Genomic DNA, 19,314 nt, shown 5'->3' with positions numbered 1-19,314 from the left:
AAAGCGGTTACTATGCAACAGCGTATTATTAAACAGTAATTACGCAGACTTATAAGAGCAACTAAATGTAAAGTGTTTACAAATAATGAATTTACAAGTCAGTCATGGTAGGCCTATGTGATCTATGGGAAATCAAAGCAGTCCCTTACAGTACATTAGCCGAAGCAGATGTAAACAGCATTATCTGTTGTTTACTTACGTCATCATCCGAGTCGGAATTAAAGCAACCTCCTCTTGGGAGAGTAACTGGGCGATGATTCACAGCATTCCTTAGGACCATGATGAGTGCTTCGAGGACAAGCTGAAGACACGTCTGCAGGTAAGTCTCCACCGGGCTGCGTCCCAAATGACACCCTATTATTCCTCATGTGGCACTATATAGGGGAATAGGGTGCCACTTGGGACTCGGACTACCAGTGTCAGACAGGTGGTGAACAGCAGGTGATTTTCGAATGTAGTGTGGAAACTTACATGAGCTGACATCAGTGCAGTTGGAAACCTGTTGGAATACAGACGTAACAACGAAACAGGCTGGCCTTCACCATATTAACACATTTTTTGGTACTTGCAATGCCAGGATAGTGGGTTCAATTCCCAGGATCACCCGTATGTCAAATGGTTGCACGCATGACTCTAAGTCGCTTTGGATAAAAACGTTTGCTAAATGGTACTGCGTTATATCATCATCACTGTTCAGCTCTGAAATTATTCCAATTCTGCCACTAGGTGGCATTAGACACCAGATGTAATGCTGCTGCCTCTAATTACATGAGTCAAGAAATCAGGTTCAGGGCCTCGGCTCTGCGGTTCATTCACATCTCTGGTAGACGTTGTCGGTACTTCCTCCTTGAGATATATCTTAGGCATACCCTTCTTAAAGTTAGCTGCTGGGACAAATTGACATACATACAGTACCAGTCAAAAGCTTGGGACACACTTACTCATTCAAGGGTTTTTTCTTTATTTGTACTATTTTATACATTGTAGAATAATAGTGTAGACATCAAAACTATGAAATAACACATATGGTGAAGCTGGTTGAGAGAATACCAAGAGTGTGCAATGCTGTCATCAAGGCAAAGGGTGGCTCTTTTGAAGAATCTCAAATATTTGTTAAACACTTTTTTTGGTTACTACATGATTCCATATGTGTTATTTCATAGTTTTGATGTCTTCACTATTATTCTACAGTGTAAAAATAAAGAAAAAACATGGAATGAGTGGGTGTGTCCTAACTTTTGACTGGTACTCTATGTCTGTAAAGAGAGATTGGCAAACTTTCTCCAAAAACATGTATCATAGTTTTTAGTGAAGGGAAATTATTAATAGCCTACATAATGCACACTGGACAGTGTCTGCGTAGCAAATGGTACCTTATTACCTACAAAGTGCTATACTTCTGACCAGAGCCCTATGCGACCTGTTCAAAAGTAGTGCACTGTATAGGGCATGGGGTGCGATTTGGGATGCACAAGTACCTTCACTTCCATAATCCTCATTACTGCAAGGCCCCGAAGAGTGCTTCGTTGTGTTGCTCTTCACTCTCTATTTGGTTGACGGAGAACTCCATTGTCTGATTTTTGAGAGAGAACTCCAAGGTGTGGTCTTTGCCCTCAGATTGGTTGATAAAGAACCCCACTATGTGCATGGCATGGTCTCTGGTCTCTGTGCTACTGGGTAGGCCGATACATACCCCATTAGTCAGTGCACAAGTTATGGAAATATCAACTAATACGTCTATCTTCACAGATGTAATCGATACAGCAATGGAAATCAGAAAAAAAAATATATCAGTTCGAAGGGGGGGGGGGGGGTTGTCAATCTCAATAATGTATGAACAGAAGACCGATAAAGAAAATGATTTGCTGCATATCAGGTAAAAACATATCTTTGATATTTCAGTTCAGTACTCACTCAAGCACTGTGCCTCCAAACCATACTTGGGATACTGAGGGGGGTCATGCTGAGCTGCTGTTTGAGTCCACTTGGTACTATGGACCACGAGGCACACTCTCCTCCCTCCTGGCTGAGAGAAAGGTATAAACTACAAAATCAAATATTTATTAGGTTTCAGTTATACCTTTTCTTTACTTCACAAAACTGTTAATACAGTGGAATGAATGCACACTCATTTGTCTTTGTTTCATGTGTTTGCGGGGTAGAGGTGAGGTTAAACCCATTCCAAATGAAAGAATACTGTTACTATGAAAGTGTTTGAATGAATACCTGTGGTTGCTCTGAGCTGGAGATATCCCAGGGAGGTCTAGGGGAGCAGTGTGGCTGTGGCTGGACCTGTGCTCTCTGCTGGTGGGAGAGCAGGCCTGCCCCTGAGGAGTAGACTGACGAAGGGTGAGCCCCTTTCCTGGATGTGTTGCTGGTAGTCTGACGTACTGGTGTCTGACATGTTTGATTCCAGCACTGGTGAGAGCTGAGAGCAACGATCAATGAACCAGCCAAATGTCACAAGGTTGAGTCATCATTTCCATAAAGCTGACTGTATCTGTAAGTTCAGAAATATGGTTAAAAAAAGAGTACTAGTGATGTGAGGTGATGTATTTGTGTTGTCAGAAAAGACGAATCAGTGTGAGTAAACGTGACTGACCTGTCTACACTTGAATCCATCAGGAATGCAGTGCTTTCTCTTTCTAGCAGCCTGGACACTAAAATACATCAGTAGTACAGTACCGTTATTGCAAAAACTTATATGAGCTACTGTTTCACTATTCCTCCTAGAATGATTCTATAATTTCTTGATATATATATAGTCATACCTGTACAAAGGCTGGCTCTCCACAAGGGAAAGACGTGATGGGAGCAAGGGCTCATGGGTAACTTCAGGGGCCCCTCCTTCATTGACTTCGGTCCTCCCTTATCATCAGTGATGCGAGTTATCTTTGGCTGATCTGGAATAAACCAAGTTATTGTTGTGGGTGGGATCCTTTTTCAATGTTATTAGTAAGTATCCATAATCTATAGATGTCTGTCTGAACTCGCCATTGTTTTATTCTTTGCAGCAATCTGGTTTACAATGAATGAAGGTACATACATGTACTTCCAGAGCTGGCTTCTTCAGATGAGGAGCCAGCTCTGGAAGTACATGTATTCCCGGTAAAGAATTCCCGATAAAATATTTTTGTTAAATAGTAACAATTATAATGTTATCTGACAAAGAAATAGAAATTTAATGTTGAATATTCGCTAACAATCAGTTTTTTTTCCTAAAACTCGTTCCACCCAGACTGTCAACAAGTAACGTTAACGTTACATCTGTAAAAGTGCTAACGAGGCTAACGTTAGCTAGCTAGCTAGCTGTCAAACTCCGATTGAACCACCGACCCAATTCACTTTGTCCAGTAAAATCAGACAGACAAAAAAAAACTTAATTGGGACATATATTTTATCATCACTTAAAAAAATGTATCTAACAGCATACGGTAGTTGATAGTTGTTGAGTTTTTATGAAACCTAGCTACTAGTGAAACGTTCTCATCAAGTAGCCGATTATTAATGATGCTTCAGTTTGAGTTGAGAGAGAGGTACAAAGATGCAGGAGCCAAGCCAACAGACAAATACATGACATAGCTACTATGTCCCTCTCAAATACGAACCAAGTTACTACACTCACTGACAAAAAAATAGTCACAATACAGTGTGTGTATAGTAAAAACGTACAGTAGGAACCTAATTTGAATACGTCCCTCACAACCGTATCGTGTCTTTCCGGGGTGTTGCCTATAATAAATAAAACACTGCCAAACCAAATGACGGAAACACTAGAACGTAGCTAACGGGTGGGTTTTCTAGCTTAAACATCTCACCGTTGTATGAGGGAGATGGTTTTTCATTTTCTTTTCGCTTCCAGATCCATAGTCATACTAAAATCCCCGATGGATGTAGCACGGAAATAACTAGACTTGCTCTTTGATCGCTGCGTAGGGGAAAAGATGTCCAATATACTTGATGCGGCGTTCAGAGTGAAATGGGACCGGACGACTGCAGCGAAGCGAGCTGTCTTTCTCGCGGCCGCTGCCTACGGGGTGAAAACCCTGTACCCCATCGTCTGCAGACAATTCGTGAAACGGAATGGATGCAGGAATTGTAGGGGCTCTAAAGGCGATGAAAATGGCTCGACGGTTGGCGTTAAATCACAAACAGATGCCCTGAGTCATAAAAAGTCGCCTGGGGTAAACGCAGAATTTTTTAAACAGATACTTGAACTCATCAAAATCCTCTTTCCAAAGCTTGTTTCCAAAGAGCTCGGATTGCTGTCTCTGCATTCGGTCGCGTTGATTTCACGGACATTTCTGTCTATCTATGTCGCAGGCTTGGATGGCAAGATTGTGAAAACAATCGTTGAGAAAGAACCACGCAGCTTCATCATCCAACTGATGAAATGGCTCCTTATTGCCATTCCGGCCACATTCGTGAACAGTGTTATCCGCTATCTCGAGTGCAAGCTGGCCCTCGCCTTCCGCACACGGCTAGTGGACCATGCCTACACCACCTATTTCACAGACCAGACCTACTACAAAGTCAGCAACATGGACGGGAGACTGACCAACCCGGACCAGTCTCTGACCGAGGACGTAATGATGTTTTCCCAATCCGTTGCGCATCTCTACTCGAACCTCACCAAGCCCATCTTGGATGTGATACTCACCTCCTACACCCTCATCCAGACGGCCCGGTCCAGGGGAGCCAACGCCAGCGGGCCGACCCTGCTGGCCGGGCTGGTGGTGTTTTGCACGGCCAAGGTTCTGAGGGCCTGCTCCCCGAAATTCGGAAAACTAGTAGCTGAGGAGGCCCACAGAAAAGGCCATTTACGCTATGTGCATTCCAGGATCATTGCCAATGCAGAGGAGATAGCCTTCTACAGGGGCCACAAGGTATACAAGAAAGATGTGTGGTGGATTTTCCATACAGATGTATTTATTACAATAGCAATACCAATGGGTTGGGTCCCTTGGAGTTGGATCCAATGCACACCTATGACATCGTATCCAATTCCCAAAAGTGACTTTCAATCATTTGATTGACAGCCTCCTTATATGCACTTGTTTTAAATAAGACTGTCTGCCAGTGCAAAATCACTAACATACAATGTGAATGCTATATGAACTCTATTTGCAATCCATTTGTTGTGAATGTGCTGTGCTGTGTAGGCCAGATGCTTTTTGTGACTGCAATGTAAACTGCCTGTCTGTGTCTGCCGGTCCTGTGCGTGTCAGGTGGAGATGCGTCAGCTGCAGAAGTGCTACCGGGCCCTGGCGGAGCAGATGAACTTGATCCTGTCCAAGCGTCTGTGGTACATCATGGTGGAGCAGTTCCTCATGAAGTACGTGTGGAGTAGCTGTGGACTGGTCATGGTGGCTGTGCCCATCATCACAGCTACCGGCTTCGCTGACAGCGGTAATAGTCACCACGACATCATCTTGTTTTCTTCTAAAGCCCCTTGTTTTCAGGAAGGGTTGTCATGGTTGATCTCTGTTTGTACATATCAGCAGGTAGCCTATTCCGTCTTTCATTTGAACCGATTGACGTTTGGTTCTACTCAGTTCATTTTGTGCTGGACTCATAAAGCCCCCCAAAAACAGCCCCTCTTCATTTGCATGTTCCACACACCGTAGTAGCTGATCAGCATGTGTTAACCCACGGGAACCAACAAGGACTTTGTTGTGATGGTAAGGGTATATTCATCCTGTTGCCCCTATTGTACTGTTAGCTGCTAACCAACGGAATGCTACTGTTGCCTGATGGGAGGTCGGCTCATAGTAATGTGTTTGATGCCAAATGGAATGGCATCAAGCAGATGGAAACCACGTGTTTGATGTATTTGATACCATTCCACCTGTTCCGCTACAGCCATTACCACGAGCCCGTCCTCCCCAATTAAGGTGCCACCATCCTCCTGTGGTCTCCACCCCCATCAGTGTCATACACACTGATAACATGGCAACTTTTGGGTTTTTGGCCACAAAAAAAAGAGCTGTCATTAGTCTTACTGGTCTAAGCACTGGGATGGGATGGAGTGGTCCTTCTCACCCCCCCCCCCTTAAATGATTTAGATGCACTATTGTAAAGTGGCTGTTCCACTGGATGTCAGAAGGTGAATTCACCAATTTGTAAGTCGCTCTGGATAAGAGCGTCTGCTAAATGACTTAAATGTAAATGTAAATGTAAGCACAGAATGGCTCTGTTCCATTTCGGTCTTTTGCCACTTTCCCTAGTTCCTAGGCCCTTCCTTAGGCCATACCCCCTAGGTGTTCACAGATCAGAAAGCCAAGGGGCTACGGGCCCAGTATGTTATCTCATAGTGTCGATCCTTAACTTCCCCTCTCACAGAGACTGCCGACGGTCAGACTCAGGTGCTGGTGAGCGAGAGGACAGAGGCCTTCACCACCGCACGCAATCTCCTGGCCTCTGGAGCTGACGCCATCGAGAGGATCATGTCCTCCTACAAAGAGGTGATGTCTCACGCTTCTCTCTCCTCTCTTCTCTCTCTCTCTCTCTCTCCTGTCTCGTCTCTTACATTCAAGTGGCATTAGAGTGAATGGACAGTATTCGAGTAAGCCATTAGACCCACTCATGACAAGAGGACTTTCAAACGGTCTGACCAACATGAAGCAACACCAAAGAAAAAGATCCCTCATTGTAATCCCAAAATGATGATGTCCATCCACAAGCATTTATTATTTTGCAGACATTTATTTTTTTGAGTTACCAGATTTTGGCCCAAAAGGACAATTTATGTCCCCCATCACGGTGCTGATTTGAATGTTGTCTGTGTCGGTGGTCATATGCCCACTACAATATTTGTGAATATGACAGTTATATCTACAGTATTACATGGATGTATGAAAAGGGCTGATGTCCAAGAAAGCGCACAGTTTCACTCTGTAGGGGAGGGTAGACCTTTCAATAAGAGGAAATGAGTATTGTTGGTGTCAGACTGGTTTTTGTAATCCTTTGCCTTGCAAATCAGCATCACACTTCCTACTGAAGTTTAGGCTACATTTAGTCATATACCATACAGTGTGGAGAACACACAGGGTATGATAAAGAACAGAATGTGATTATTAGGTAGTGTTTTGGATGTCACCCAACAAGGCTATGCATGCAGGGGTTCCACTCAATGCACTGGGTTCTGCGATGTGTGTTGCTTTGGCATCCTAAGAGGCAGGCAGAGATGCTTTCCTGAGGTAAGGTTCACTCACTGTAGCTCACCCTGCGCAGGTTATGTAACAGTAGGGTATGTTATGCAGCAGGGGCACACACGTTCACCCTGTTCACCCACGACTGCGTGGCCAAGTACGACTCCCAACATCATCATTACGTTTTCTGACGACACAACAGTGGTAGGCCTGATCCCAGACAATGATGAGACAGCCTATAGGGAAGAGGTCAGAGACCCCCCATTAACATAGATGGAGCTGAATTGGTGCGGGTTGAAAACACCAAGAAACTATCATGGTCCAAACACACCAAGACAGTTGTGAAGAGGGCACGACAACAGCTCTTCCCCAGATTTGGCACGGGTCCCCAGATTCTCAAAAGGTTTTACAGCTGTACGATCGAAAGCATCCTGACCGGTTGCCTCTACCCCCAAGCCATAAGACTGCTGAATAATTCATCAAATGGCCACCTGGATAATTTACATTGACACACCCCCCTTTGTTTTTACACTGCTGCTACTCGCTGTTTATTATCTATGCATAGTCACTTTACAAATTCCCTCGACTAACCCTCACCCCCGCACATTGACTCGGTACCGGTACCCCGTGTATTTACCCCCAGTACCCCTGCCACTCAAGGCTCCCGAGTGGCGCAGCGGTCTAAGGCACTGCATCTCAGTGCTAGAGGCGTCACTACAGACCCTGGTTGGATTTCAGGTTGGATCACAACTGGCCGGGATTGGGAGTCCCATAGGGCGGCGCACAATTGGACCAGTGTCATCCGGGTTAGGGTTTGGCCGGGGTAGGCTGTCGTTGTAAATAAGAATCTGTTCTTAACTGACTTGCTTAGTTAAATAAAATATAGCATTGTTATGTAATTTTCTTTTGTACTTATTTTAATTTTAATTTTTTACTTTAGTAAATATTTTCTTAACTCTATTTCTTGAACTGCATTGTTGGTTAAGGGCTTGTAAGTAGGCATTTCACAGTACGGTCTACACCTGTTGTATTTGACAAAACATTTGATTTGATTTGACAGACACAGGCAGGGCACATTGCTCTACTGCTGCTGTCACTGCACTCTGTCTGAACACAGCCTGAGACTGTGACACACCTAAGGCTGTGGCGGTCATGACATTTTGTCAGCCGGTGATTGTCATGCAAACAACTGCCGATCTCATATTAATTAACATAAACACATTTAGAATCTTCTGGCTTCCATGCATAGCCTACAAGCCATTAATGCAGACATTTGGAACATCTACATAAAAGTCTAAGAAATCCATCTATAGCCTACACCATCACAATAAATCCATTCTTTATTTTAGACAGGTCAAAAGGCAAAGAGTGTTGCACACTCTATGTATAAACGCCCAGTCATTTATTGGGTAAACCACCAGGTAGTTCTGTAGGCTATGCGATTGCGTGAGAAAACAGAGTGATGGCCTCTATTAAAAAAAGGAGGATCCCATCAGCTGCCAGTTCCACTTTAAGGCTTTCCCACTCTGCCACTCATGCTGGCCGGCTTAGCCTAGCTGTGAATACTCCTCCATCTGGTGATCATCCATGTAGCCTGTCTGGCTGGATTCAGCTCCTCATTATCAAGCCTATGGCACCCTAACTAACTTGTAAGATATCTCCTTAAAATGTGACCCGATTCAGGAAACTAGGCGTATGTCGCAAGTCACGACTTCACAGGAGAGCCGTTTGAACTTAAACATTTTGTTTTTATCAAAATGTGTTTTTTTTGGCAGAAATGCCTTCTCAAACATGTGAACTTTCATGTGCCTTAATAACAAACCTGTATGCCATCTGTAAAATTGTTAAATTACGAGCCCTCTTGGTTAAGCCACAGAAAAAGTCAGCAACCTTCCCACTAGCCATGATTGGTGGGCTGGACATGCCGAGAGAGTAGTTCGGATTGGTCTGCCATACAGAAGGCTTCTGTCTATTTGAGCTGGTCAGTCTGTGTTTGTAATCCTGTCAAACCTTTCCATATGGAACCCAAAAGGGTTCTACCTGTAACCAAAAGGGTTTAACCTGTAACCAAAAAGGGTTCTCTTGTGGGGACAGCCGCAGAACCCTTTTAGAACTCTTTTTTCTAAGAGTGTACATTCGTCCCATTAGACAGGCTATGTTATCTGTAGGAAGGCCTTGGACCATCATCAGTACAAACACAGATATAAACAGCTATGAAAAAACAACGACACCAGCCATTGTTTAGAGTCAGATTAAGTTATGAGTGAAAATTAGTTGCATAAATTATACAGAGGTCTTTTCCATCATTCAATCAAATAATGGCCCTTCAGCTTGTACTGTAATCCTGACCGGATTTTCAGTGCACTCTACAATACACTGCTATAGACCAGCTCTGCTGCTGGCTGCTCTCGTAGTTCAAGGGTTTTCCCAAAGACACACACACTGCTCTACTTTGCACACACCTACTGTTGGGCAATGGAACTCTGTTGGGTAAGGCGACCTAACTGACTCCAGTGTTATTTACCTCAACAAGTGACCTCTGACCTTTCTTGTTGTCTGTGATAGGTCACAGAGCTGGCGGGCTACACGACACGCGTCTACAACATGTTCCTGGTGTTTGGCGAGGTGCAGAGGGGCGTCTACAAGCGCTCGTCCGCTTCGACCATGGGAACAGGAGAGAAGAAGATCGTGGCCAGGCCAGAGATGCACATCGACGGGCCTTTGGAAATCAAAGGTAGACTATCTGAGATTTCATTCATTCAGGACATTCCCTAATGATGATTGCATCCACATGAATGTAGAAGTGTTCAGAAACAAAATAATCTGAAAACACAACCAAAATAAACAGGAAATACATCCAACAAGTTTGTAGTCACAAGATTGATGTAGTCATTGTGTGCTAGGAATATGGGACTAAATACTTTAATTTGAACGTATTTTCTACAGGCTAGAGAGAGACACAGGGTCCACCCCAAATGGCACCCTATTCTCTATATAGTGCACTACTTTCAGTGTTTCCTCATATTAATTTACCAGTGGCAGGCCACCACTTCTAAATCTGTATATACTGTATATATATATTTATATACTGTATATAAAGAAGAAAAAATTGGGGATGTTAAAATGTTTTCACTGTAAAGTTAAATGACTAAAACAGATAATGTAGAAAAGATAATGGACCTATATATTAAAAATAAAATATGATCATCTTTGAGAACTGACAATCACCAAAATAAAACTAGACAGTCAGGGAGAATCTAAAATTCCCAAAATTGCATGGCATTATTTTGTGACAATGTTTGAGTCATTCAGATAGCATAAGAACACTGCATAAGTGTGTAGAATTGTAGGAAATTTGCTCTAAACTGCACATTTTCTCTCAGCCCCATGGCAAAATGTATAAAATTGCAGGAGACATACTTTAAAACTGACATGTTTTCTCCGCCCTATGACAGAATGTGTAGAATTTTGGGAAATTTGCTTTAAAACATTTTGTCTCTGCGGTCAGGAGGAGGGCCTCTAAAATGTTCAGTTGCCTGGAATGACAAGTTAAAACGTATATATGTGTCATTTGATGCGTTCATAGTCTGTTGGGGTTTTTCAATTTGGTACAGTACATTCTGAAAGTATTCAGACCCATTTACTCTCTCCACATTTTGTTACGTTACAGCCTTATTCTAAAATATTTTAAATAAACGTTTTTCCTTATCAATCTACACACAATACCCCATAATGACAAAGCGAAAACACGTTTTTAGAAATATTTGCAAATGTATTAAAAAAAAAATATATATATATAACTTATTTACATAAGTATTCAGACCCTTTGCTACGAGACTCGAAATTGAGCTCAGGTGCCTCCTGTTTCCATTTCAACAACTTGATTGGAGTCCACCTGTGGTAAATTCGATTGATTGCATATGATTTGGAAAGGCACACACCTGTCTGTATAAGGTCCCACAGTTGACAGTGCATGTCAGAGCGAAAACCAAGCCATGAGGTCAAAGGAATTGTCCGTAGAGCTCCAAGACAGGATTGTGTCGAGGCACAGATCTGGGGAAGGGTACCAAGACATTTTTGCAGCAATGAAGGTCCCCAAGAACACAGTGGCCTCCATCATTCTTAAATGGAAGAAGTTTGGAACCACCAAGACTCTTCCTAGAGCTGGCAGCCCGTCCAAACTGAGCAATCGGGGGAGAAGGGCCTTGGTCAGTGAGGTGACTAAGAACCTGACTTTTGACCAGAGACCTATGGGCCTTTGTCAAAAATAGTGCACTATAAAAGCGAATAGGGTGCAATTTGGGAAACAGCCTAGGCTAATCCTGTGTATCTTTCTTGCTGTTCTTCTCACCATCTTGGTCTAAAGCCAGCTATCCATCCTCAGCATCAATCGACTGTAATCATGATATAAGATGTTTTATTGTTTCATACACCGGTCAGCCATAGTAGTACGGCACCCCTGGAGCAAATTAGGGTTAATTGCTCAAGGGTACTTCGACAGGTTTTTCACCATGTCAGCCCGGTATTCGAACCACCTTTCTGCCACCTTTCTGTAATTGGCCCAACGCTCTAACTGCTCGGCTAATACCACCGGTGAACATGTGCATCTGGACATACTCTTCGCTAACACAGCTAGTTAGTTGGCCACGTCCTGGCTATCTACAGCTGCACCTTTTTACACTTTCTCACACTTTTTAAATGCTGCCACACATTTTTTTCTGGAAGCCACATGCACTCTGGTTGACTGAACTGATCATATGAATTATTGATCGACACACAATGACCAGTTTTCTTTTTTTTTTTTTTGTCTTTGTCTTCTGCAGGAAGAGTCATCGATGTGGACAATGGCATCGTGTGTGAGAGTGTCCCTATCATCACTCCCAATGGAGACATAGTGGTCTCCAGTCTCAACTTCAAGGTGAGACATAACACATCAACATCCTGGGTGATGTTCAGTAGTGATAAAACGTTTTCAAATGAAGTGAAATACTTCAAATGATGTACTACCTGAACTTATCCAATAAGAAAGCAGATTTTTGTTTCCATTCCCAAAGTGTTGTGAAAGTCCGTCCTACTAAATCATCCTAAATGTTACAGCACCTGTGATGTGTTTGATGTTACTATTTTCCTAATCCTCCAGCCATCTTCCCCCAGGGTAGGGAGTACATGCTTTGTCCTTTGTTGTGTTACCCGGAAGTTAGCTCACTTTGAGATTTGAATTTATTTTTGAAGTGAACCCTGGCTAAGAGAAGGAATCACACATGTAATTATCACACACACACACACAACATTGCATAGTATAAAATAAGGACAGTATTGCTTCCTAATTAATACTCAACATAAACCATGACAAAAAGGTGTAGGGACAACATACAATCAAGAGATTGCTTTGCCACACTCACGTCATGGGTTGTTAGACACATCAGCTGTGAGGAAACTATTCAGTACTCCAAGGCTATAACGTGTGTGTGTGTGTGTGTGTGTGTGTGTGTGTGTGTGTGTGTGTGTGTGTGTGTGTGTGTGTGTGTGTGTGTGTGTGCTGTTTCTTGCAGGTGGAGGAAGGTATGCACCTGTTGATCACAGGTCCTAACGGCTGTGGGAAGAGTTCTCTGTTCAGGATCCTCAGTGGGCTGTGGCCTGTCTATGGGGGGCTGCTGCACAAGCCCTCCCCACAACACATGTTCTACATACCACAAAGGTTAGTGGTTGTCACTGTCACACACATCCTTATGCCCACACATGTACCGACTCTGACACACATGTACCCATGTATAGATTATAGGATCTTCATTTGACCACTCTATTGTTGCTGCAAATGTTACTGCACAACAGGAAATGCAAACGGGTTTAAAAAGGCTTTTAAAGTTTGTAATTTCCACTTTAAAATGTCAGACTTGATTTGCCCTAACAAAAAATGGATCAACCCCTACAAAAATGGCCACTAATAAAAATCCACATAATAATTCACATTTCCTGTTGCTGCAGGATTATTTTCCTGCTGTGGCAAACTGGCTCAAATGAAGATCCTACATCTTTACCATGCAGGCTTGCATAGAGGCACACACACAAGCATGCACGGATGAATATTCTGTATGCATGCACGCACACACACATACACACACATACACACACACACACACACACACACACACACACACACACACACACACACATACACGCACAGTTAAATGTATTGAAAATCAGCAGGAGGTAACCTTACCCTCTAGACTCGGTAACTGGATCTCCATGGAGAGTGAGAGAGAGTAACCAGACCTTAGAGTAGTGAAATATTTACCAGATCTTCCAGGTGTTTTGACGGCTTTACTGGAATGGTGAAACGTGACACACACACACACACAGAGACCTCTTTACGCAAATGTTGTGTCTGACTATCTCTCGCTCTCTCTCGCTCTCACCCTCTCCTCAGGCCGTACATGTCCATTGGGACCCTGAGAGACCAGGTGATCTACCCAGACTCTCTAAAGGACATGCATGATAGGGGCTACAGAGACACGGACCTGGAGGTCATACTGGACATCGTTAACCTCAACCAGATAGTGACCCGCGAGGGCGGTAAGAACCCGGGGAGGGATCTGAGTCAGCCTAGAACAGAAGGGCTGCGTGGGTCTGAAGGCGTAGAAACAGGTGCACTTTGAAAAGAGCTGGCCTGACAAAAACTCCCAGCATCCTATTTTTAAGCCATCTGCCCTTGAGATGAATGATATGGTTTCCAAGGGGATTCCCTAACAACAACTGACATATACTGAACGGGGCCCTCTCAGTTCAGCTAACACACCCTTCCTAAAAAATAAAAAATAAAACGTTTCTGTATCTCTTAACATACTGTGCGCTGTCTGTAAGTGCATTTGACCACTCAAGAAGTTATTTCAGTATTTTCTAGTGGCACCAGCCTGTCCCTCTCCATATCTTTGGTCTTATTAAGGACATGTAGAGTGTAGTTAATTGGAGACCAGTGGTCCTGTTATTCTCCGACAATCGGCTCCATTAATGTGACCTCACCACTAAGCCTAGTCCCTCCCGCTTAGAGCCATGAATGGCTGCTTTGTAACCACCGTGTGAATGGTTCCTAGCCAGAGGAGAGGGTCATTCAACTAAAATAATCTTGGGATCCCTCCAGAAGGGATTATTATTTTCTCTGTTCACAAATGCCGGTTGTAGAGACATTGAAGTCCTGTGTTTTCCTCCTGCGTCATGGCTCTAAATCGGGATTAGAAAGTATTATGTTTTTGGTCTTTTGAGATGAATATGAAGCCCGGTAATTTAAACGGAAAAGACACAGGAGGCCTTGGCAGTGGGACAAAGGAAAGGCTTGTTTTTAAGCCTCAGAGAGAGACAACGTTTGTAAGTCAGTCTCCTATGGAATATTTTTGGGCTCTCGCCACAGGCGTTACCGCGGTTACACTAAATGTAAACCCTTTGCGTTGGTCTTTGGGTAGCGTTTAACCTACTTATTCCAGTGGATAATAAAACTGTGGTCAATGACAGTGCTTCCAATATTAACTGACTGTGATGTGTGTCTGTGTGTAGGTTGGGATGCAGAGATGGACTGGAAGGATGTGTTGTCTGGGGGAGAGAAACAGAGGATGGGCATGGCTCGCATGTTCTACAACAGGTACGACTTGGCCTGCCATCGTAGGCCTTCTTAAAACCCTGTACGTGTGGGTTGGAAAAACGGAATAGTAGATAGTGCTGTTGATTGAATAGCCCATTTTCCTCTCTTGTTCTATAGTTGATTGATTGGTGGCCAGCTGATTTAATTCATTGTTAATTCGAAAGTTAAACACTTCTAAATTCCTTTTTCTTGTGTGTCAGGCCAAAGTACGCCCTGTTAGATGAGTGCACCAGTGCTGTCAGCATTGACGTGGAGGGGAAAATATTCCAGGCTGCAAAGGATGCTGGGATATCCTTACTGTCAATCACCCATAGACCCTCCCTCTGGTAAGAGATAGATATAATATCTGGACCAGTCTGTCCAGCCCAATTCCAATCTTTTTTCCACTAATTGGTATTTTGACCAATCACATCAGGTCTTTTCACGTCAGATATTTTTCAGAGCTGATCTGATTGGTCAAAAGACCAATTTGTGAAAAAATGTCAGAATTGGGCTGCCTGTTTAAATGCAGCCATGGTGTCTCCTCCGACAGCCGCTGTGTCTCCAGTACCTAGGTGGAGCACCATGAGTTTGGCAAGCAAGACTAGTCAGATAGTTTCTCAAACGTCCAATGTGTAATATTGTATGCCGATTTTTGTCGTGAAGGACACAGATTCTGTGCCTAACACTGTAGAAAAGTTTTAAAGGAAAACCGTACAGAAACCTGTAGAAAAAAGGAAATGCAAAATATTACCGCAAAACAAGTAGTAGCCTATAAGCAAATGCACTTCTACTTGTCAAGTCAGCAATGCTCTGTTCTTTGTTTTCTTTGAGTTAGCCTCAGAGAAAACACAAACAGGACTACCACAATATTGTGCAAGTCTGTTCCTCTCAGGAGATTGCTGCTGCTATTTATTTGCTTGTTTAACCTTAGCAGTCACGTAACCCTATGACATTTTACACGACATGACACTACGCCACGCAACAAGGCTGGGCACAGCACAAAATAATCACAACATGACTGCAACCACAATAGAACAGGACACATGTGCCATCACTAACACTGCAATACTGTTTCATAACATACCACCACCATAAGGTCAAAGACAATTGTATACTATTTGGAAATAATGTTGTGCTTCGACTGGCTAGTGAACGAAATAAAAAGAGAAACATAACGCAACCATGAAATAATCCCATCCTTAACCCATATTCTTGCTCCACTTTTCATACCGACAGGAAGTACCACACTCACCTGTTACAGTTTGATGGTGAGGGAGGATGGAGGTTCGAGCAGCTGGACACCGCTACGCGTCTCTCCCTGACCGAGGAGAAACAACGCCTCGAGTCTTCACTTGCAGGAATACCCAAGATGCAACACAGACTCAACGAACTCTGCAAGATCCTGGGAGCGGACTCAGCCCTCAAAACAGCCGACTTAGCAGAGGAATGAAAGAAAGAGCGAGATGTTCAGAGAAGTCAAAAGTATTATTGTTTTGTTTCAACGCACACCAAACACATATTCCCATACGTTTCTAATGTTGGGGTTGAGTTTTAAGAATTCAGCGACACTGTTGTTTTCTAGATGTTTTTATTGCTGAGTGGTTGAGAGACTTAAAATCTCTGACAAGCTGAGACTAACATTTTATTTGGTTGAACAATGAAGTCAAATTATTTTTCATTTCTAGCACTACTCAATTTGGGGAATAGTTCATTGTTATTGCCATAGTTATCAAGTGCTTATGCTATTTTGTGTGAGACTGTATTTTCCTCCTTTTATTGTATAGATTTGTTTGTATTAATAAAACAGTACTATGGACAGGAAAATGCACAACGCTCTCCATTAAAAATGTGCTGTTTTATTAGATGAGTTTAAAAGGTGGATGTTTCAGCCTTTTAATAGCCTTCTATGTCAATCTTTTAAACTTGTCTAATTCAACTTTCTTTTTTTTTTAAAGAATGGTGAGCTAGCGTTGCACCTTTTCCTGTCCAATGATCTCAACACATTTTCTTTGGTTTCACCTCGACTCACTTTGGTTGAGCACCCTCTCCTTCTTTCTGTAAAAAAAACTACTAGAAAGGTCTTTGGATGATATCAAACAATGAACATACACGTTTTTACAATCATATCAAGTTCTTCATTAAGGTTAGGCTAATAAGCATACCGTTTTCAAGGTAACCCAACTGCTCAAATGTAAAGTACCACATCTGCAATACATTTGTGTCCCTTTCTGTTATCTCAGCTACTGGCGCTATGACATAAGGACATCTTTCTTATAACATTACTGAATGTGTTTCTCACAGGTTATTTCCTCAGAACTGCAGTGTAGTAATATATTCAAAATACCTCAGTAGCTTTCAAAATATCTGGCTCTGCATTTTAAATAACACCCTTCCTTAGACCTATATAGTGCACTACTTTCACCTTTGTTAGTGGCTAAGAGATGGTTGTCTTAGGAGCTATTATTGGACATTGGTGCATTAGTGACAGAGCTGTGGGTCTGTTGCTATAGGCTTCTGGTTCACTGAACAAATACAATGGATTTCAAGGCATTCCGTCTTGTCTCCAGCAGAGCACAGCAGGAATCGGACTGGGCTCAATCACACAAACGCACGCTAACGCACACACACACACACATCGCCTGGCAAAGCCCTCCTCACGGTCACTAGGGTAATATCCGTGGAACAGGGGTGTTTTGTGTTGTCTCGGTCTGCAATCTTCACCCCTACAAACATAAGTCACATCTTCAGCATAGAGGTTTACATTGTGTTTTACAATAAACACGGTTGTTTTCCATTGTAGTTTAGTACAGTTTACTTGGTTGCTGAGTTTTATTAAATGTTACCTTGTTATAGCCACCCACAGTACAAATCAATCTAGTTGAGCAATTCATATTTGTTACCAGCGACCTATCTCAGACTTTATACTGTGAACTTTGTTTGTTTGTTTTTTTGATAATGTCATAAAATTGTATTTTTAACATAGGGATTTTAGAGTTTGATAATGCCTCTTCAAACCTGTGTATGCACTATAAATCTTCTGCTGAACAAAGCTTTCATTTCAGCGCTGGTCAAATCCAAGACCAGTCCTTCTAGTGCTGTAGCCTTATAGCCTGGCTGTGTTAGTATATCCCCTATACCGGGGTTCTCCAACTGGCGGTCCGCGGCCCGAATTTGGCCCCCCAAGAGCAAAAAAAAAGTGTATTTTTATCGTTGGAAATAAAAGACTGTAAAAACGCCAGCAAATCAGCTCCAAGTGATTAACATTTTGAAAATGTCAAATTATTGCCACGCATAATAGAGAGAGATATGTAATCGTATACAGATCCGAGCAAGGTTTGGAATGATTATGTCAAATATTTGATCTGTTTGGGCTTCTTGCAGCCTATTTGCAGTCTACACATTATTTGTAATTATGTTCCAGCCCCCTGACCATCAGCTCACGAATAAAATCATCTGGTGTCTGAATCTCGTTGATCCCTGTACGGTATTTTCAATCAGTGACACATACTAATGCTGGGTTATTTGATTGGCTTGGTAACGACTATGACAAATCAGAATGAAATCAGTAACCGCAATGGCAGAATATTTACAAGTGCAACTGCAATATTTTGACCACTACATCTCAGACTAAACTGTCTTAAGGAGAAGTGACATGGAAAAGAATGTATGTGAGTTATGAATATGTAAACTATATATTGTAATGTATACTTTGTTAATATGGTACTTATACTTTGCCGTTGCATGGAATGGGTGAGTGTGAGTGATGCCTCAATCACATGTTATATTTGAACTGTCTCTTTCAATCAATGCTAAACAGAGAGCATTGTGGGAGGAAAAATACAATAACTTGCACCGTGAATAGTTAGTTGTGTTGATATTTTGTAATATACTTGGTTATAACTACTGTTATGAAATAGGTTATGAGCCTGAAAAGAACCTACATATTCAGGCTTCTCATTCCTTGGGATTCTAACTAATACTTTGTGTCTTGAAAAGGACACCTGACATAGTTTGAAACCCGATTTCCCTGTACTGTAAAAAAAGAAACATTCTGTATTGCTCAGCCCTGTTGATAGGAAGTATCTACAGTATACTACTGGATGAAACAGTGTTGAAGTGACTGAGAACGGTATGGAAGGAGTAGAATCGAGAGGTGATGCTTGAAACTGTATACATGTTGACCCTGAGTTTAGCTATCTAACCAAGACTGGATCAAAGTCAAACTAAATCAAATATGCTTTGGTATTCTATAAAATTGTTAAGTTAGGCCTACTCTAGTATGTTCCCACAACACTGACTTACTAACAATTCTTTGATACAATTTTTTTGTCATTTTTCTAATACGTGGAACATCCGAATGTACTGTATTTGACATGTGTCATAGCATCTGGCTTTGTCATTCTGCAATTCATCCAATTTTGGCAACGGTAACAATTGGAAGTGTGATTTGCAAAATCGTTGTTCATTTAATGGTACCTCTTGTAACTAATGCATGTGTTCTGTCGTGATTTTATTAAAGAGGAGTAAGGAACTCGTTTATGTTATGGG

The 19,314-nt window shown here is 42.4% G+C and overlaps 1 protein-coding gene across 2 annotated transcripts; it reads left to right on the top strand.

Moving 5' to 3' along the window:
• The first annotated feature begins 2,849 nt into the window (after nt 1-2,849).
• Nucleotides 2,850-19,314, top strand: LOC135514716 (ATP-binding cassette sub-family D member 2-like). 2 transcript variants are annotated; one of them, XM_064938259.1, is made up of 10 exons: nt 2,850-2,955; nt 5,229-5,409; nt 6,343-6,464; nt 9,717-9,885; nt 11,975-12,069; nt 12,704-12,849; nt 13,579-13,724; nt 14,700-14,784; nt 14,985-15,110; nt 16,003-19,314. In XM_064938259.1, the coding sequence occupies exons 1-10, from the start codon at nt 2,947-2,949 to the stop codon at nt 16,214-16,216; spliced, it is 1,293 nt and encodes a 430-aa protein (XP_064794331.1). In that variant the 5' UTR covers nt 2,850-2,946; the 3' UTR covers nt 16,217-19,314. The 2 variants fall into 2 exon arrangements, with proteins under 2 accessions (XP_064794331.1, XP_064794330.1); XM_064938258.1 differs by lacking the exon at nt 2,850-2,955 and adding an exon at nt 3,945-4,886.

Source organism: Oncorhynchus masou, chromosome 26 (assembly GCF_036934945.1).
Source record: "Oncorhynchus masou masou isolate Uvic2021 chromosome 26, UVic_Omas_1.1, whole genome shotgun sequence".
Lineage (NCBI taxonomy): Eukaryota > Metazoa > Chordata > Actinopteri > Salmoniformes > Salmonidae > Oncorhynchus > Oncorhynchus masou.
The sequence above is the reverse complement of the archived record's forward strand: the minus strand, read 5'-3'. Positions and strand labels throughout refer to the sequence as shown.

Bases quoted from the DNA above. Each gene is read 5' to 3' on its own strand.
- LOC135514716 (XM_064938258.1), top strand. From the start codon at position 3,945: ATGTCCAATATACTTGATGCGGCGTTCAGAGTGAAATGGGACCGGACG. The intron at 9,886-11,974 runs GTAGACTATCTG...TGTCTTCTGCAG, and splicing joins CGGGCCTTTGGAAATCAAAG to GAAGAGTCATCGATGTGGAC. The intron at 14,785-14,984 runs GTACGACTTGGC...CTTGTGTGTCAG, and splicing joins GCTCGCATGTTCTACAACAG to GCCAAAGTACGCCCTGTTAG.